The sequence below is a fragment of the Theileria orientalis genome, chromosome 1 (assembly GCF_000740895.1).
Source record: "Theileria orientalis strain Shintoku DNA, chromosome 1, complete genome".
Lineage (NCBI taxonomy): Eukaryota > Apicomplexa > Aconoidasida > Piroplasmida > Theileriidae > Theileria > Theileria orientalis.
This window is the reverse complement of record NC_025260.1, coordinates 1,701,073-1,715,582: the sequence shown is the minus strand read 5'-3', so window position 1 is coordinate 1,715,582 and position 14,510 is coordinate 1,701,073. Positions and strand designations below refer to the sequence as shown.

The 14,510-nt window shown below is 43.6% G+C and overlaps 6 protein-coding genes across 6 annotated transcripts; 3 read left to right on the top strand and 3 right to left on the bottom strand.

Annotated features, from left to right (window-relative positions):
• Window positions 1–38: 38 nt before the first annotated feature.
• On the bottom strand, window positions 39–3,005 carry TOT_010000699 (uncharacterized protein; the record flags this gene model as incomplete). The annotated part of the gene is made up of 1 exon (XM_009691245.1): window positions 39–3,005. The coding sequence occupies one exon, from the start codon at window positions 3,003–3,005 to the stop codon at window positions 39–41; it is 2,967 nt and encodes a 988-aa protein (XP_009689540.1).
• A 740-nt stretch (window positions 3,006–3,745) lies between these two features.
• TOT_010000698 (disrupter of silencing protein) lies at window positions 3,746–6,421 on the top strand (the record flags this gene model as incomplete). Its single annotated transcript, XM_009691244.1, has 9 exons — window positions 3,746–3,887; window positions 3,951–4,019; window positions 4,051–4,307; window positions 4,429–4,665; window positions 4,809–5,019; window positions 5,126–5,235; window positions 5,330–5,447; window positions 5,764–6,168; window positions 6,213–6,421. The coding sequence occupies 9 exons, from the start codon at window positions 3,746–3,748 to the stop codon at window positions 6,419–6,421; spliced, it is 1,758 nt and encodes a 585-aa protein (XP_009689539.1).
• A 136-nt stretch (window positions 6,422–6,557) lies between these two features.
• On the top strand, window positions 6,558–8,891 carry TOT_010001287 (conserved hypothetical protein; the record flags this gene model as incomplete). Its single annotated transcript, XM_009691243.1, has 1 exon — window positions 6,558–8,891. One exon carries the CDS (start codon window positions 6,558–6,560, stop codon window positions 8,889–8,891), a length of 2,334 nt encoding a protein of 777 aa, XP_009689538.1.
• Window positions 8,892–8,912: 21 nt separating this feature from the next.
• TOT_010000696 (conserved hypothetical protein) lies at window positions 8,913–10,871 on the top strand (the record flags this gene model as incomplete). Its single annotated transcript, XM_009691242.1, has 6 exons — window positions 8,913–9,104; window positions 9,149–9,220; window positions 9,441–9,561; window positions 9,593–10,027; window positions 10,243–10,640; window positions 10,740–10,871. The coding sequence occupies 6 exons, from the start codon at window positions 8,913–8,915 to the stop codon at window positions 10,869–10,871; spliced, it is 1,350 nt and encodes a 449-aa protein (XP_009689537.1).
• Window positions 10,872–10,951: 80 nt separating this feature from the next.
• On the bottom strand, window positions 10,952–12,904 carry TOT_010000695 (conserved hypothetical protein; the record flags this gene model as incomplete). Its single annotated transcript, XM_009691241.1, has 4 exons — window positions 10,952–11,227; window positions 11,611–12,608; window positions 12,640–12,797; window positions 12,831–12,904. 4 exons carry the CDS (start codon window positions 12,902–12,904, stop codon window positions 10,952–10,954), a joined length of 1,506 nt encoding a protein of 501 aa, XP_009689536.1.
• A 651-nt stretch (window positions 12,905–13,555) lies between these two features.
• TOT_010001191 (uncharacterized protein) lies at window positions 13,556–14,293 on the bottom strand (the record flags this gene model as incomplete). Its single annotated transcript, XM_009691240.1, has 4 exons — window positions 13,556–13,744; window positions 13,781–13,882; window positions 13,926–13,958; window positions 13,994–14,293. 4 exons carry the CDS (start codon window positions 14,291–14,293, stop codon window positions 13,556–13,558), a joined length of 624 nt encoding a protein of 207 aa, XP_009689535.1.
• Between the last annotated feature and the right edge of the window lie 217 nt (window positions 14,294–14,510).

Here is a 14,510-nt window from a genome sequence, read left to right as displayed (position 1 = left end):
GAGAATAGAGAGTGAAGTTACACAATATTATATTGTGGCTAGTGTAGATACTCTAGTGAATCCTGGCCGTATATGGCCTCGATAGTCATGTCCACGTGGGCAGGGTTGTTGAACCCGAGTATTTGGATGAGCTCGTTTACGTCCTCCAGCACCGACTCTTGCGATTGGATGCAGGCCCTGGTCTCGTGGAACTTGTTCTTCTTCGTTATGTTCAGAATCTTGTTATCCTTGAGCGATTTGGTGTACATCTCGTCGCGGTTTAAGCAAATCTTGTAAATGGAGTTTGAAATGATGTTGACCAGAGCGTCCACAAAGTCCTTGTAGAACAGCCGGCCGCGGAACGTCGCGGACTGGTAAGTGCCCTGCTCGATGTTGGCGCTGATGGTGTCGTTTGCGATCTTTTGAACGGAAGCGCCGTCCATGTAGCCGGGAACCACACCAAAGTCCCTGGAGAATATGACGAACATGGCAGTGGAGAGCCACGAGTCCTCGTCGCACTGGTAAGACTTGGGGTCAACTCTGGCCCTGCCGCACATGGAAAGCCTGCTGTAGTGCTTGAAAACCAGGTGAAGAATCTCCTCGTTCAGGCCGTTGCCGACAATGTTAGGCACCTCGGTGGTGATGTAGCTGGCGAGGTCGGTCTTCGAGGGGAAGTAGTGGACCATCGAGGACTCCTTCTCGTACCGGAAGTTGCTGTTGGACCTGAGCGACTTGTTGGTGTTGTAGAACTTTAGGTGACGCTGGAAATCGGGCCTGCTGGTGAAGAGGCGCTCGTAGAGCCTCAGCAGGTGGAACTCGCAGAGGTGGTAGAAGGCCGAGAGCCTGGAGGGGTGGAGGTTGTCGCGGAGCATGAGCGAGTCCCCGGACTCGGCGATCTTGTAGAGCAGGTTCAGGTACGCGAGCTCCCTCAGGTAGACGCACCACATGTTCTCGGGAAGCGCAAGCTCGCCGTGCTGTACCACGGAAAACTTCTCGAACATCTCGTCGACCTTGCGGCGGTTGTTGAGAAGGCTGCGGCTGACGCCCAGGTCGATGTGGAACTGGTCGATCGAGAGCCTGGGGATGGCATACTGGAGCATGTTGTCGGCAGTTTCATACTCGCGGCTGTAGTAGAAGAAAATCTCGTTGATGGCGTTCTTGAGGCGGATGCTGGACTTGAGCACCCTGGTGATGGTGGAGTGGATGTCGTAGTTGCTGCAGCGACGCCAGAACGTCTCGACGACACGGTCTACATCGGTCTTGTAGGAGTCGGGGCTGCACCGGTTCTGAACGAGAGGGAGGAGCCGGTCGGTGACGGTCTCCTCCTGGACGGTCTGGACCTTCTTGTGTACAGGCTCCTCCTCGACCTCCCTGAACTCGAGATTTTCGTACTTAGCCAGCACCTTCGCCTTGAAGTCGCCGAGCTTCCTGGCAGACTCGTCGACCTGGTCCTTAATCTTGAGCATCTTCTGCTTCCGGTCGGCGAGCACCTTCTCCCACCGGTTGAGCTCTATTTCCTCGCAGAGCCCCTCGGTGATTGAGTCGAACTTGTTCGCGAGGTCGTACCTGTGGAGCTTCCGCAGCTCATCGCTGATGCGGGCGTAGTTGGAGATGACGTCGGCGAGGTTGTTGAAGCCCTTGGTCTTCCCGTCCACGGGAGTGTTGTAGCTGTTGAGCTCCTTGATGCACTCGATGATGCTGCTCGTCTTGGCCTTGAGCATGATTTGGTACTGGTCGTCGACGTACTGGTGGAGCTCGCCGAGGCCGTGCTCCTTGAGATGCCCTATCTTGTACATCTCGCTCTCCATCAGGTAGTTCTGGAGCTTCATGAGCTTGGACTTGTTATCAAACTTCTTTGAAACGAGGTCAGTGACGCGCTGTCGTTCGTCCTCGGACATGTGCGCGTTCTGTACGAAGAACCTGGACAGAAGCTGGGAGCACCCATCGATGTCGTTTCGACTCAGAAGCTCCTCGATGTTGAGGGAGAGTGAGTCCATAGTATCGGGGAAGCAAGTATAATAGTCCTCAATCTCAGCAATGTTGCTGATTTCAGGGGTAAAAGGGCTCCCATACACTCTCTGGCCGTCGATCTGGACGTGCAGAGTGCAGGGCGTCGTCAAGTTGTGGAGGAAGGCGGGCAGCGTGGTCTCGTCGCGGCTTGAGTAGTAGTCCTTGACCTTGTCGAGGTCGGGCCTGGAGACAATGACAACGTACCTGACCAAGACGATGCCATCGCCCTGGTAACTCACGTCGATAACCTTGCCCAAATTGGTGCTCCAGGCCTTCACGTAGGGCTTATGATGCTTGACTATGTTGCCGACGCGGTCGCACAGGTTCAGCACCAGTTCGTTGACGAGGGAGTACTTCCGCAAGTTCTCCAGAGTCAAGAGGCGCCGGCTCTGATACTGATCCGCGACAACGTTTCGGCACTCGAAGTCCCAGCGGGCATCGTTCATCACGTCCACCATGGTTTTAATCAACGGCATAGCCCTGCACCTTAGCTTGGTGGCGTTGACGACCCTGGTGGAAAGGGAGCTGACCCTGCCGTCTGAGATGAAGATGCTGAAGGGCGACCCGGCGATGTCGTTCCCGTCGAGTCTGACGTAGAGGAAGAACCGCCCCTTTAAGAGAACGCGGTACCTCACGTTGTAAGTGTATTCGTCTGCGACGCAGACGTCCCAGTGGAAGTTGTTGTGAACCGACTCGGCATGAAGGTTGTTGGCGAGGCGGTCGTTGACGCAGGAGGGAGTGGCTCGTAACGTGTCGCGTTCATCGCCGAAGTTGCCCACGTGGACCGTCGCCCTGAAATACTGGTCCTCGCAGGATTCCAAGTGCAAGCGTAGAGTGCCAGGCCAGCACTGGTTCCTCAGGTGGACCTGAAAAGTTAGCCATTCTCCGCAGGCCCCGCCCATTAAACTGGCCCCCTCCGCATAGCAAACGTCTGACTCAGGCGTTAAATTGCGATTCTGATTAACACATTCCTGTAATGGACGAATTAGAGGAACGGTAGAGTAGTTAGTAATCATCGCCCAATTATCGCAGTAAATCGACTGAAATAACTAGAAACTTTTCATAAAATATTTGTGTATGTAACATGTGTGTGTGTATTTGACAGATATAAGAAGAAATCTGAGTCTTATCTGACAGAATTGATAGGTCCCAGTCGATTTATCTAATGAGCCACAAATTTGGCAGGAAAAACAAAATATATATTAAAGAATTAGTATAGAAGATGTGAAACAAACTTCAGTTTGGAAGCGTTTCAATTTTAGGAGAAAAATAATACACAGGTTACACGTTGGAAGTGTCTGAAGGAAAGGGCCGTAAAGTGCACAGGTGTAACTAGTAGCTTGAAATAAACGATTAAATAAAAAATTATAAAGAAGACGAATAGGGATACTTTAAGGTTATTGTAGAGGAAGTATGCGAATCAATAGTACTTGAAATAAAGTAGTTAAAATGGGACCGGAGAATGTTGAAAAATGATTAAAGATAAAAAAAATAATGACTAATTCTTGGAATCCATAAGGAATTAATATATGTGATTAGAATTTAAATTAAATTTAACTGGTAAAAATCATGATTCTAAACGCTTATAGTATATAGGGCGTTGGCGATTAACATTTCTAATCATATTTTATATTATATTAGTTTATATTTGTGTATCATAATATATACTTTTTATACTCCATAAACACACAAAAAATATATTGTACAATAGTTCGTACTAGTCAAATTGATATAATATACTTGCTAGAAAGTTAAAATGGGCAGAAATGTACCTAGGAAACCCAAAAAAACATCTGAGGAATCAGATGTTAAGAATAAAAAGAAAACTACCGGCTCTTCATTTAAAGCAGTAGTCACAAGCGATGGAAAGGATTTTATCCCCTTTGAGGAAGCAGAAGGTCAGTTAAATAATGATAAAATAGATTAGAATGGCATATTGTCACATAGTAATTGATTCGTAGATAAATCAACTGACGAGGAGTTAGAAAAGTTAGGGTTACCGCGTTCGTTTACTCCTGAAGCGACAGATGGTTTGTTTAGCACACGTAAATGATCTTTTAGATGAAATAGAGGATCTTGAGGATGAATACGAGGAGGGTCAGGATGAAGAAGAGGAAGAGGAGCAGGATAGAGTAGATTGGGGAAAAAAGTTAAAGAACTACTACGTCGACAGCTCCGATGATGAGTTGGACGAAGAAGCACTGGAAGATCGTATCGCAGAAGCACGTGATATCACGGCTGAAATGTATGAAGATGTTGAGGAAGAGGACGCGGACTTGGATCAATACGTAGATGTGGAAAAGGAGGACGACACAACAGTAAGTTTGAATTAATAGTTAGCATTATGAGGGCGGTTGCTGAGAGTTACACACATTAATTATTGTAATCATAAACAGAAAAGGAAACTGAATATGGATTTAAATACATGATGTTGTATAGGCACTTGACACATTGATTGAAAATTTGTCTGAATCGCTGAAGAAGGACTCGGAAAAGGTTACACTGCCGGACGATTTCTTTGTACTAAGCGATGAGCAGAAGAAGGAATTTCTGGACAAGGAGCACCCGGAGTTTTTACTACTCTTGAAGGAGTTTAAGGAAAAGTCGGACATATCAAACGAGCAAATATTTAAGCTCCTGAGTGACCCGAAGTCATTTAAACTATGCACGAAAGACGTAAGCGCCAGATAGATCACATATACATAAGAGCATTTGTGTGTTAAGAATGGTATTTATGGCACTAGTTAATAACGAATAACAAATAACTGATAATGAATAGCAAATAACTATTAATAAATAATAAATTAATAATAAAATAGGGCTTGGAGTACTTGGATATTAGGAATGAGCTGTTCCTGATGTACTTATCCTATTTAACATACTATTTGCTCCTGAAGGTGCACGGAATATCGATAGAAAATCACCCAGTAATAGATAGGCTATTGGAGATAAGACTGTTGCTAGACAAGGCGAAACCAATAGAAAATAAATTGCAGTATCAAATATCGAAATTGCTCAATAATTTGAAGAGTAAGATAGTAGTTATAGATCAGTATGATGAAACTATTGTTAATTAGAGTAGAGTATATAGTTATGTTTATAGTTGAGTGATTTCATTCTTATTTTGCGGATATAGGTAAAGAGGAGAGTTTGGTACCAAGAATAGAGAACATGGAGTTGAACAATATGGATAATAAAAAGTACAAGGCACCGAAGAATATAATTAATCAAGTACACAACGAGGAGGTAAGACAACTAATAGTTAATACTGGCGATATTGGTATTGGTAGAAGTAGTGTTAAAAAAGCAATGTGACATTCGGTAATGTAAATAATAATAGGATAAGGAAGAAGACGAGAAGGATGAAAGACATAAATTCATGAAAAAAATGAACGAAATAGAAGAATATGAAATGGAAAGAATGAGACGTATACCACTGACGAAAAAATATAAAAAATGTAAAAACAAACATAGATATATAAAATAGTTATTGGTATTAGATGACTCAATAGAAGTACATAGTTATTGGTAGTAGGTAGCTGAATAGAAGTACATAGTCATTGGTAGTAGGTAGCTGAATAGACGTACATAGTCATTGGTATTAGATAACTCAATAGAAAAATAGTTATTGGTATTAGATGACTCAATAGAAGTACATAGTCATTGGTATTAGATAACTCAATAGAAAAATAGTTATTGGTATTAGATGACTCAATAGAAGTACATAGTCATTGGTAGTAGGTAGCTAGACAGGAAAAAAATTAAAATGTGTAGATATGCAAACGATGGAGAAAAAACATAAGAACTTGATCGGAACAAATTTACAAGATTTGACAAGTTTCACAAATGAGAAGACGAGAGTGAAGAGTAACTCAAATGACTTGAACGTAGCGGCACAGAAATTGAGACAAAGCGTAATAATGTCAGAAAAAAGAAATAACCCAGATATGGTGTACACAAACAAGACCGATAGAATAATAAAAAAGAGGAAGTCGATTAGTAACGAAGGTGATAGTAAGAGTAGCAGGAACGGAAAAAATAAAGAACATAGACAAAAAAGGGATGAAATAGATAAAATAAAGGAAAATTATAATAAAATAAAAGAAAATAGAAAACAAAAATATCAACAAAGTAATGTAAGAGTATATAAGCCAGAAGAAGTAATAGAAGGAAAGAGAGGTAAGAATGATAAAAATAAGTACAAGGAAATAATAAATTTTTAGATATCGGAAAGGATATTATGAAAAACAGAGGACTGGTAGTAAAAAGAGATAAGACGCAAGGAAACGCAAGAGTAACAAATCGCAGAAAGTTTGAAAAGAAAATGAAAATATATAACGCAATGACGAATAAAAATAGAAAGGAAGCACCAGATTACGTAGGAGAAGAAACGGGAATAAATATAAATAAGAAAAAGTCACTAAACGCATAATGTAATGATGTATAATATGTATTAAGTAGAAGGTAGTAGGGCAAGTTACACATTGAAGACGAAGGAGAATATAGAGTTAAAAAAAGGAATAATATGTACAATAAAATAAATAGAAGAATATGAATGGGTTTTAGAGATGCACTTTATAAGAAAAATAAATAAAAACGTGCAGGAGTCGTTCTCAATAATAAATGAAGGGATACAGATAACGAACGGGATTCTTGAAATAAAATCAGTACATTTGCCAAGATTGTTGCAACTGAGCGCGAAAAGGAATGTAAAAGAAGAAGAATCAGCAATATGTTGCATATTTGAGGAGTACGGAGGCGGAAGGAGAAAGGGTGTAAGAGTAAACGACAATAAATTTCAAGAAAAAAGAGAATCTGGAGAACCAAGAGTGAAACAGAGACTGGTGAGTAAGTTGAAGTTCCTACATGGCGAAAACGGAGGATTGGAAGGAGGAGAAGGCGGGAAGAACGGAGTAGGCGGAGAGGCAACATGCTCACTGGGAGAAAACTGTGTACTTAGAAGGTTCTCAGAATCATCGTACAGAGAGAGCGTTGAGTTCGTAGAGGTGTTCCTGAAATCGCTGACGAGAGTGCTGGAGGACGCGAGCAGCAGCTCGAGGAAGGTGGTAGAGAACCAGTCGTTTCTGACGCTGTACGAAATATCGCAATTGTACGACGCAGCACTCGTGCTGAAATCACAAGCCGGAAGGCTAGTTAAGCTGGAAGGAAGGATGGAGGGGCTTCAGAGCTCACTGCTGGCGCTGGTGGCGCAGGCGCTGAAGCTGCTGAACGAGATGCTGGCGTACCCGTCGCACATCTACTTTGGAAACCTGAACAGAGAGTACGATGACTCGAAGATAGAAAGAAGAAAGTACGACGAGCTCGTGAAGAGGAGGTACGGGGAGGAGAAGGTGGACGAGTACGAGCTGGTGGGATCCTTCGCTTTCATCAACGTGAACGAGGAGGAAAAAAGGGACCTGGACGAGTACCTGAGGTGCATAGACGCGATCCTGGACGCGTCGGAAGACGCGAAGCAGGTACTGGAGGCGCTGAGCGTGACCTACTACGGCGAGGACGCGGAGTGGAACGAGGTCTTCCACGGCTTCCTGCAGCTCTTCCAGAAGATATTCGCCTACAACGACGTTAACTGGCACGTGGCGCAGGAGGACGGCAGCGCGCTCTACCTGTGGAACAGGCACTACGACGCGTGCAGCCATTACGTATACCACGAGGAGCACTGCTACGACTGCACGAAGCCGAAGATGGACCGGGACCTGGACGCGAAGGAGGACTACTGCGCGTGCTTCCTGACCACGCAAAGGTGCAGCTTCAGAGTGAAGGTGGCGGTGGAGGAGGCGATTAAGAGCAACCCGGCCTTAGTGAAGCAGCTGCTCGGCCTGCTGAGGAGCGTGAATCAGCTGTACATCAAGTCGCGGCTTCTGGAGCTGATGAGCCAGCTCACGGCGCAAGTGGAGGGTTTCGCGGACGTCTTCAGCAAGCAGGGAGCCTTGCAGAGCGTGTTTGGCGCCCTGGAGGACTGCAGCAAGGACCACTTCTACATGCTCAACACGACGCTGAACGCGGCGTCATACGAGGAGCAGAAGCCGGCGCCGCACCTGGCGCTGGTGAACGAGAAGGACCTGAAGATATTTATGTCGTTCCCGCCGTGCGCAGTGGAGGCGCTGACGCTGATACACAGCTACGCGGTGAGCTCGAGAATGCACGTGAGTCCGAGGGACGCCGCGACTCTGGCGAGGTACGCGAAGAACCTGGTGCTGGTGTACACCTACTATAACTGCACGCACGAGTCCACGAAATCAATGGAGCTGCTGAGCGCGTTTTCGCAGATCTTGCACGTTGCGCTGGAAAGCGCGTTGTTCGCCCAAGTGTGCGTGAGGGACCTGGGAGTGAGGGCAGAGCCCTTTATAAAGCACATAGTGGAAAAGCTGGACCCGCCAGACAGGACTGCGGACGCGGAGGCGCGGTCTAGCAGGCTGGACCTGGAGCTGTGTAACATGGTGACGTGCAGCCTGGTCATCCTGATGAACCTGAGTAAGCTGGGAAATTTCGTGGAATCTCAGGCAATAAGGTCCTTCACGAACTATCTGAGCGTCTACATGAGCACTTTGAACGGCAGAGGCGGAGAGGCGATGGTTGAGAGGCTGTCGAGCATGAAAGTGAACGATTTGCCGGAACTGTACAAATGTATGCTGAGTGTACTGCACACGAAGGAGACGCAAGTTCAAGAGGAGCTGGAGGAAGTGGTAAAGATTAAGGTTGGGAGTTTTTTGGATTTCGAAGGTATGCCAATATTTCAGCTGGCGGTGTCACTGCTGGACCCGTACATAAATACGAGAGTAGCTGGTAAATTCACAGGGGAAGTAGGTGAATTAGATATAGACGCCACTGCTCAGCGTGGCGACGGTGAAGATAAATCACCGGCATTACTAACATATGTGTAGGTGTTCAAGTTGGCATCGAAGATGGGAGTGTTCAACGGAGAGACGGCGGCGGGGAGAGGGCTGAGGCAGTACTTCAGCAGGCAGTGTGAAGAGTTGAGTACCTTATTGGATCAGGAGGTCGACGACGGGCAGTTGGTGTTCTACAGGAAGTTTGTATTCAACTACACAGCACTGCTGAGGGCAAGCACGGATGCGGGGGAAGGGGTCCCAAAGGTAAGGCGCAAAACACAGTGTGTGTTTAACTGCAACATGTGCAGGTGGAACTGCTGGAAGAGTACGGACTCAAGTATGTACTAAGCACGCTCTCGAAGATGATATCGATACTGAAGGTAACGGGTTATTTGTATTACATTACGTTGTTTATTTACACGCAGACTATCACAGTATATTAGATTAGATTATGTACACACGCGCATAAACTAAATTGTGTGACGAACAGCTTTTAACCGTTGAGTTAAGAGGCTGAATATGTACACATACATAGATACAGATACATAGATGCTGATACATAGTGTATCATTCCAATAACCGTCATGTTTGTGTCCTTAGTTTAAGTCCGGCGGGAACCTGGAAAACATGTTCCAGAACATGCTTACGTCCCTAATGATGTCCACAATGACAATGGAGCATGGATTGGGGTTCAAGGGCACTGACTACACGCCGTTACTCGGTACTGGCATTGGAATAATGTTTATATGTAGAGTTGATAAGTATGGAAAGAAACTGCCGAGGTTACTCAAGAGGGTTGGCATCAGTGACTGTGTTGTACCTGTTCATAGTCGGATTTGAAACTGGCGGAGGGGGAGCTGTTGTGTTTAAACATGGAGTTGAGTTGCCTATGCTGAGTAAGATGCACGAGGAGGTGAACAGAATGTACTTCTCAAAGGAATTTAAGGCGGCAGAAATAGCTTTAAAGCTGGACGATGTACAGCCCGTGGATAGCCTAGGGCTAGGATTTGAGGAATCACTGAGGCGTTTTAGAGCAAGCGTAGCGAACACGACCAAAAGTGACTTGATAGAGCTGTACTACTGGAACCAAAACAACTTCTACAACTTCACACTGCCGCCGAGCGTATTTAAGAAGCTGATCGCATTTAAGCATTATTTACATCCGCATCTCTTTGGAACCATATCAAGTGAGTCATATCCATGCAAAGAGGCACATATCAGCAGTAGTATCAGTAGTAGAGCGTAGGAGTAGTATCATTAGTGATGGCGTAGTAGTAGTATCAGTAGTAGTACTAGCAATACTGGTAGTAATATAAATAGTAGTACTAGCATCAATATGATTACTAGCAATGGCAATAGCTTGAGTTAAATAAATGTAAAAATTACAGCGATTTTGTTTTAGGATGTCTAAATAAATTTCCTGAACCAATTCTAAGTATTGGTAGAACGAAGGATAAAACAAGGCACGCCAGTACAATGGACAGTGAGGAAAAGGGACCTGATGAGGCATGTACCAGTGGTTATGATGAATCTACTAGTAAAGTGAAAGATAAACAGGTTGACTTTACAAGGTACGATAAGTCGTCACAGGTATCAGTTCATGAAGTGAGGAGACCTGAGGAGCGTGAAAGTAGAATTCATGCTGAGTCACCTAGAGACCCTGTGTTGGATGAGCCCATGAAAATAATTAAGAACTTGTACGAGGGACAGCTGGAGTTTGCAAAGGTTAAGCTGCAGAAGATGGAGTCGCAGCTGCATATTCTGGCAAACTCACTGCAGTTGTCACAGATGACCAACGAGGTAACTTAATAAACACGCTGTGCAGCTGCAACAGTTTGTGTAGTTAGCTGTGTAATTAGCTAGCCGCTCGCTTACTAGTGCACCGCTCATTATTCATAGAACATGAGAAATCGCATAAAGCTTCTGGAGAAACAGGTGGAGCCGAGTAGCGAAAATAACCTTGACGTGGAGCTGGAAAGGGAAAGACAGAAGTACGGTCACCTGGAACAGATGTATAACGTAAGCACTTGAGAAAATAACAAATTATAGAAACTGCTGGTGCACTTAAATGATATTTGTTTAAAAAACACGGAACCAACTTAATTTAACAATTAAACTTCATCCTTAGCTTCTACGTGATCCTGTTGATCCTCGTCGTCAGCTTCCTTGCTGTCGGCCCCCTCTTCAGACCCAGTTTCCAAATGGGACGCGGTTGCGGATTCTGATTGAGACTCTGGCTCGTCCTTGGACTCGGAATCAGAAGCGTCACGGGATTCGCTAGTAGACTCGTTATTTGATTCAGACTCTGTCTCGGATTTGGATTCAGACTTAGATTCCGATTCTGGTGTGACTCCGGACTCAGACTCTGGTTCTTTGACGGATTCAGACTTTGATGTTGAGTTATCTTCATCTTCGTCCTCTCCTTCAAACGTTTCCTGCTCCTCTTCGCCCTCATACTTATCTTCATGTCCCTCGCCTTCTTCTTTCTCCTCCTGGTCATCCCCAGTGTGTTCAGAGGATTTGGATGTGGAAGATGGGTTCTCAGAAGACTCTTCGGGTTCCTCTTCTGAGGTTTCTGACTTGCTGGTTTCACTATGATCTGACTCAGTTGATTGCTGTGGTGATTGAGATTTGGTCGGTGTGGTGTGTTGTACGTCCCCGTCACTCTGAAAATAAATAATTAGATCAGTGTATTTGTGGTTGTGATAACAATGGTGCCCATAATGAGACAAATAGTGTATATAAACTAAATGGTACTAATTTGTGGTACCTGGTAAGCCTTGGAGACCTCGTCGTCGTCAGAAGCACAGCTGGGTATTGTGGAGCTGTCGACGAGGCCTTTAACACTACCATTAACACTGGGACTTGCGATTGGTTGCAGTTGGCTTACATCGGTGCTCTGCGAGTTATTATTACTACTATTTTTGTCTAACTTGGATGTTTCGTCAGAAACACTGGTGCTCTGGGACTCTTGGAGTTCGTGTTCCTGCTGTTTCAGGTCATCCTCCTTATCGTTTAACTCGTTTTCTTTGGCATCTAGTTGTTCTTGCTTGGCCTCAACTTTGTCCTCCTCGTTCTTTAACTCTTTCTGTTGGTCTTCGAGTTCATTTTTTTCTCGTTCGACGGTGTCTTCCTCGTTTTTAACCTCTTGCTGATGTTGTTGTAATTCATTTTCTTTATTTTCTAAGTCGTTTTTTTGGTCATTTAAATCGTTTTGTTGTTGATTTAGATCATGTTCTTTTGCGTTAACAGCTGCTACTGTTGATTCCAGTTTCTGTTCTTCCTGCTTCAATGCGTCTGCCTCTTCGTGTAACTGTTCCTGTTCGTTGTGCAAGTTTTCTTGATCTTGTTGTAACTGTTCGGTGGTGTCCTGTAGCTCCTGCTCGGTCTGCTCGACCTGGTTCGCGGCCTGTTGAGCCTGATCAGCGGTTTTCTGTGTTTGATCGTATTTCTCTTCCAGATGTTTTTGAGCCTCTTTTACGTCATTCAACTCAGATTTGAGCTCATCTTGTGCTTTATGGATTGAACTAACATCCTCGGACCAGTCATCGGCGGAGTGTACTGCTACTGGAGATGCTACGGTTATAGCATTCTGGTCCTGTTTAAGTGGACAAGAAGCGCCCGTGGAATCGACAGAACCAGTATGTGCACTGGAGTCTACTGAACAGGTCTGCCCTGCAACAGTGGAACCATCGGGCATTGAACATGAGTCATTGCGTTCATTAAAAATTGTGCGATCTTTATTCGTCTGGAAAAAATTATTAAAATCTGAAAAATATCATCTAAACTAAATGCCTACTTTTGTTCATCTTGGAGTTGCTAACTGAACTCATAAACTGGTACTCCTTGAAGCTCTTCGGCATTCCGAAGACGGGTGAGAGCTTAGAGGCGACGTTCATATAGCTATTGCCCTGCCTCCTCTGAACACCCCTGGCACGGGTACTGTCATACTTCCTTCTCTAAAAGACTGTAAGATGTTGTGTGCCTTACCCTTGACGTGAAATCGGGGTCGTGCTCATTGTACTTCTCTGCCATGGTTCCAGCCTCCATACGGCACAAGCCATTTTGTATTATGACGAGTACAATGGATAGAAAGTATAAAATCTTCATTTTACTGTCTAAAAATACGTGATTAATTGGTTTGAGAAAGTTCTATTCAGATGTGTAAGCACAAAACGTGTCTAATGATAACGGGTGTCAAGGGAATTAGATTGTTGATTAAACATTTACACATCTAAACCACTCCTTAGAATAGTGTTTAGAATGATGTTAGGGACACGTGTGATGAGTTACGTGCGACTAGAGAGGTGGTTTGGACAAATTTTTGTGTGTGTACGTTACCCTAACTTGTGTGCAATTTAATCAACAAGACCCTTACACATTTAAATAAACATACGGATATATGATGTATATATAACACCGTACCTGTTTTCTAATTTTTATAAAAATATAAATACAAATTAATAAAATATAAACTGTCTATTACACGACATCACCCAGAATAACTGCCCCACGAAAACGACATCACTAAGTGTAAGGCCGCTAGAATAGCGGCTAAACTGGACCGAATTGAAATAATACTCCCAGAATTAGAAGTCGTTATCTTTTAAAATTTTAAAATCTTGCTCATATAAAAAAATTAGACCTATACACTAATATATAAGCCAAAATATACAATATTATTCACCATTCCCACTCCGAGAACCTTGTTATTTTTATTCCTTGATGAACTTTTCTAGAGTTCCTTCTGAATACATTTTATGTATTTTTTCTAGGCCTCCCACGAACTCGCCCCTAACGTAGAGTTGAGGGAAGTTGGGGTATTTTGAGTATATTTTCAGTCCATTTCTTAGTTCCTTGTCCTCCAAAACATCCACTGTTCTTATGGTATCGATTTTCAGTGTCTGTGCATAAAATATACCAGATGTGTATCCAATTACCTTTAAAATGTCCAGAGCCTGTTTACTGAATCCGCAGCGTGGCTTTCTGGCAGTCCCCTTCATGAAAAGTACCACTTCATAGGTCCCAATCTCAAACTTTATCTAAACGTGTTAGTATTTAAAAATTAGTATGCGATTGATGTACCTTCTCGAGTGCCTTATCTGTCAAAACAATCTCCTACATTGTTGATGAAATGGTCAGAGTACACTTACCTTTTCCTCACTGGAATTACAACAATCTTTATGTTCTTTAATCTCCTCCGCATGAGCGATTCTGTCTTCCATTAGGTTGAACAAAAATCCTTTTATTCCGTAGTATCCTCTAACATGGTTAATAGGGTTGCGTTCAAGCGAAATAGTTTTATTTATATTATCGTCTTTTATTGGTGAACTTATTCGTTCAAGTATGATACAATTTGTGATTCCAAAACTCAAGTAGGAGTATTTATTTGTGAAGTTACGATGTAAATATTTTACAAAATTGTTATAGAAAAATGAGAAAATGTTTGACATATTAGTATAGTTATTTTTTCATTGTTGATGGTTTAATATTACATATTAATATATACTGGAAAAATTAATAATGATATGAATTCCTTGAACGATGTATGCCTGATTTCTCAACCTAAAGTTGAATGAGCATTATACACACTGGTAAAATAACCGTCAATTTTTGTATTTAATGTAGTTTGATTGATATTTGAATAAATTTTACGCACCCGTTCTAAAG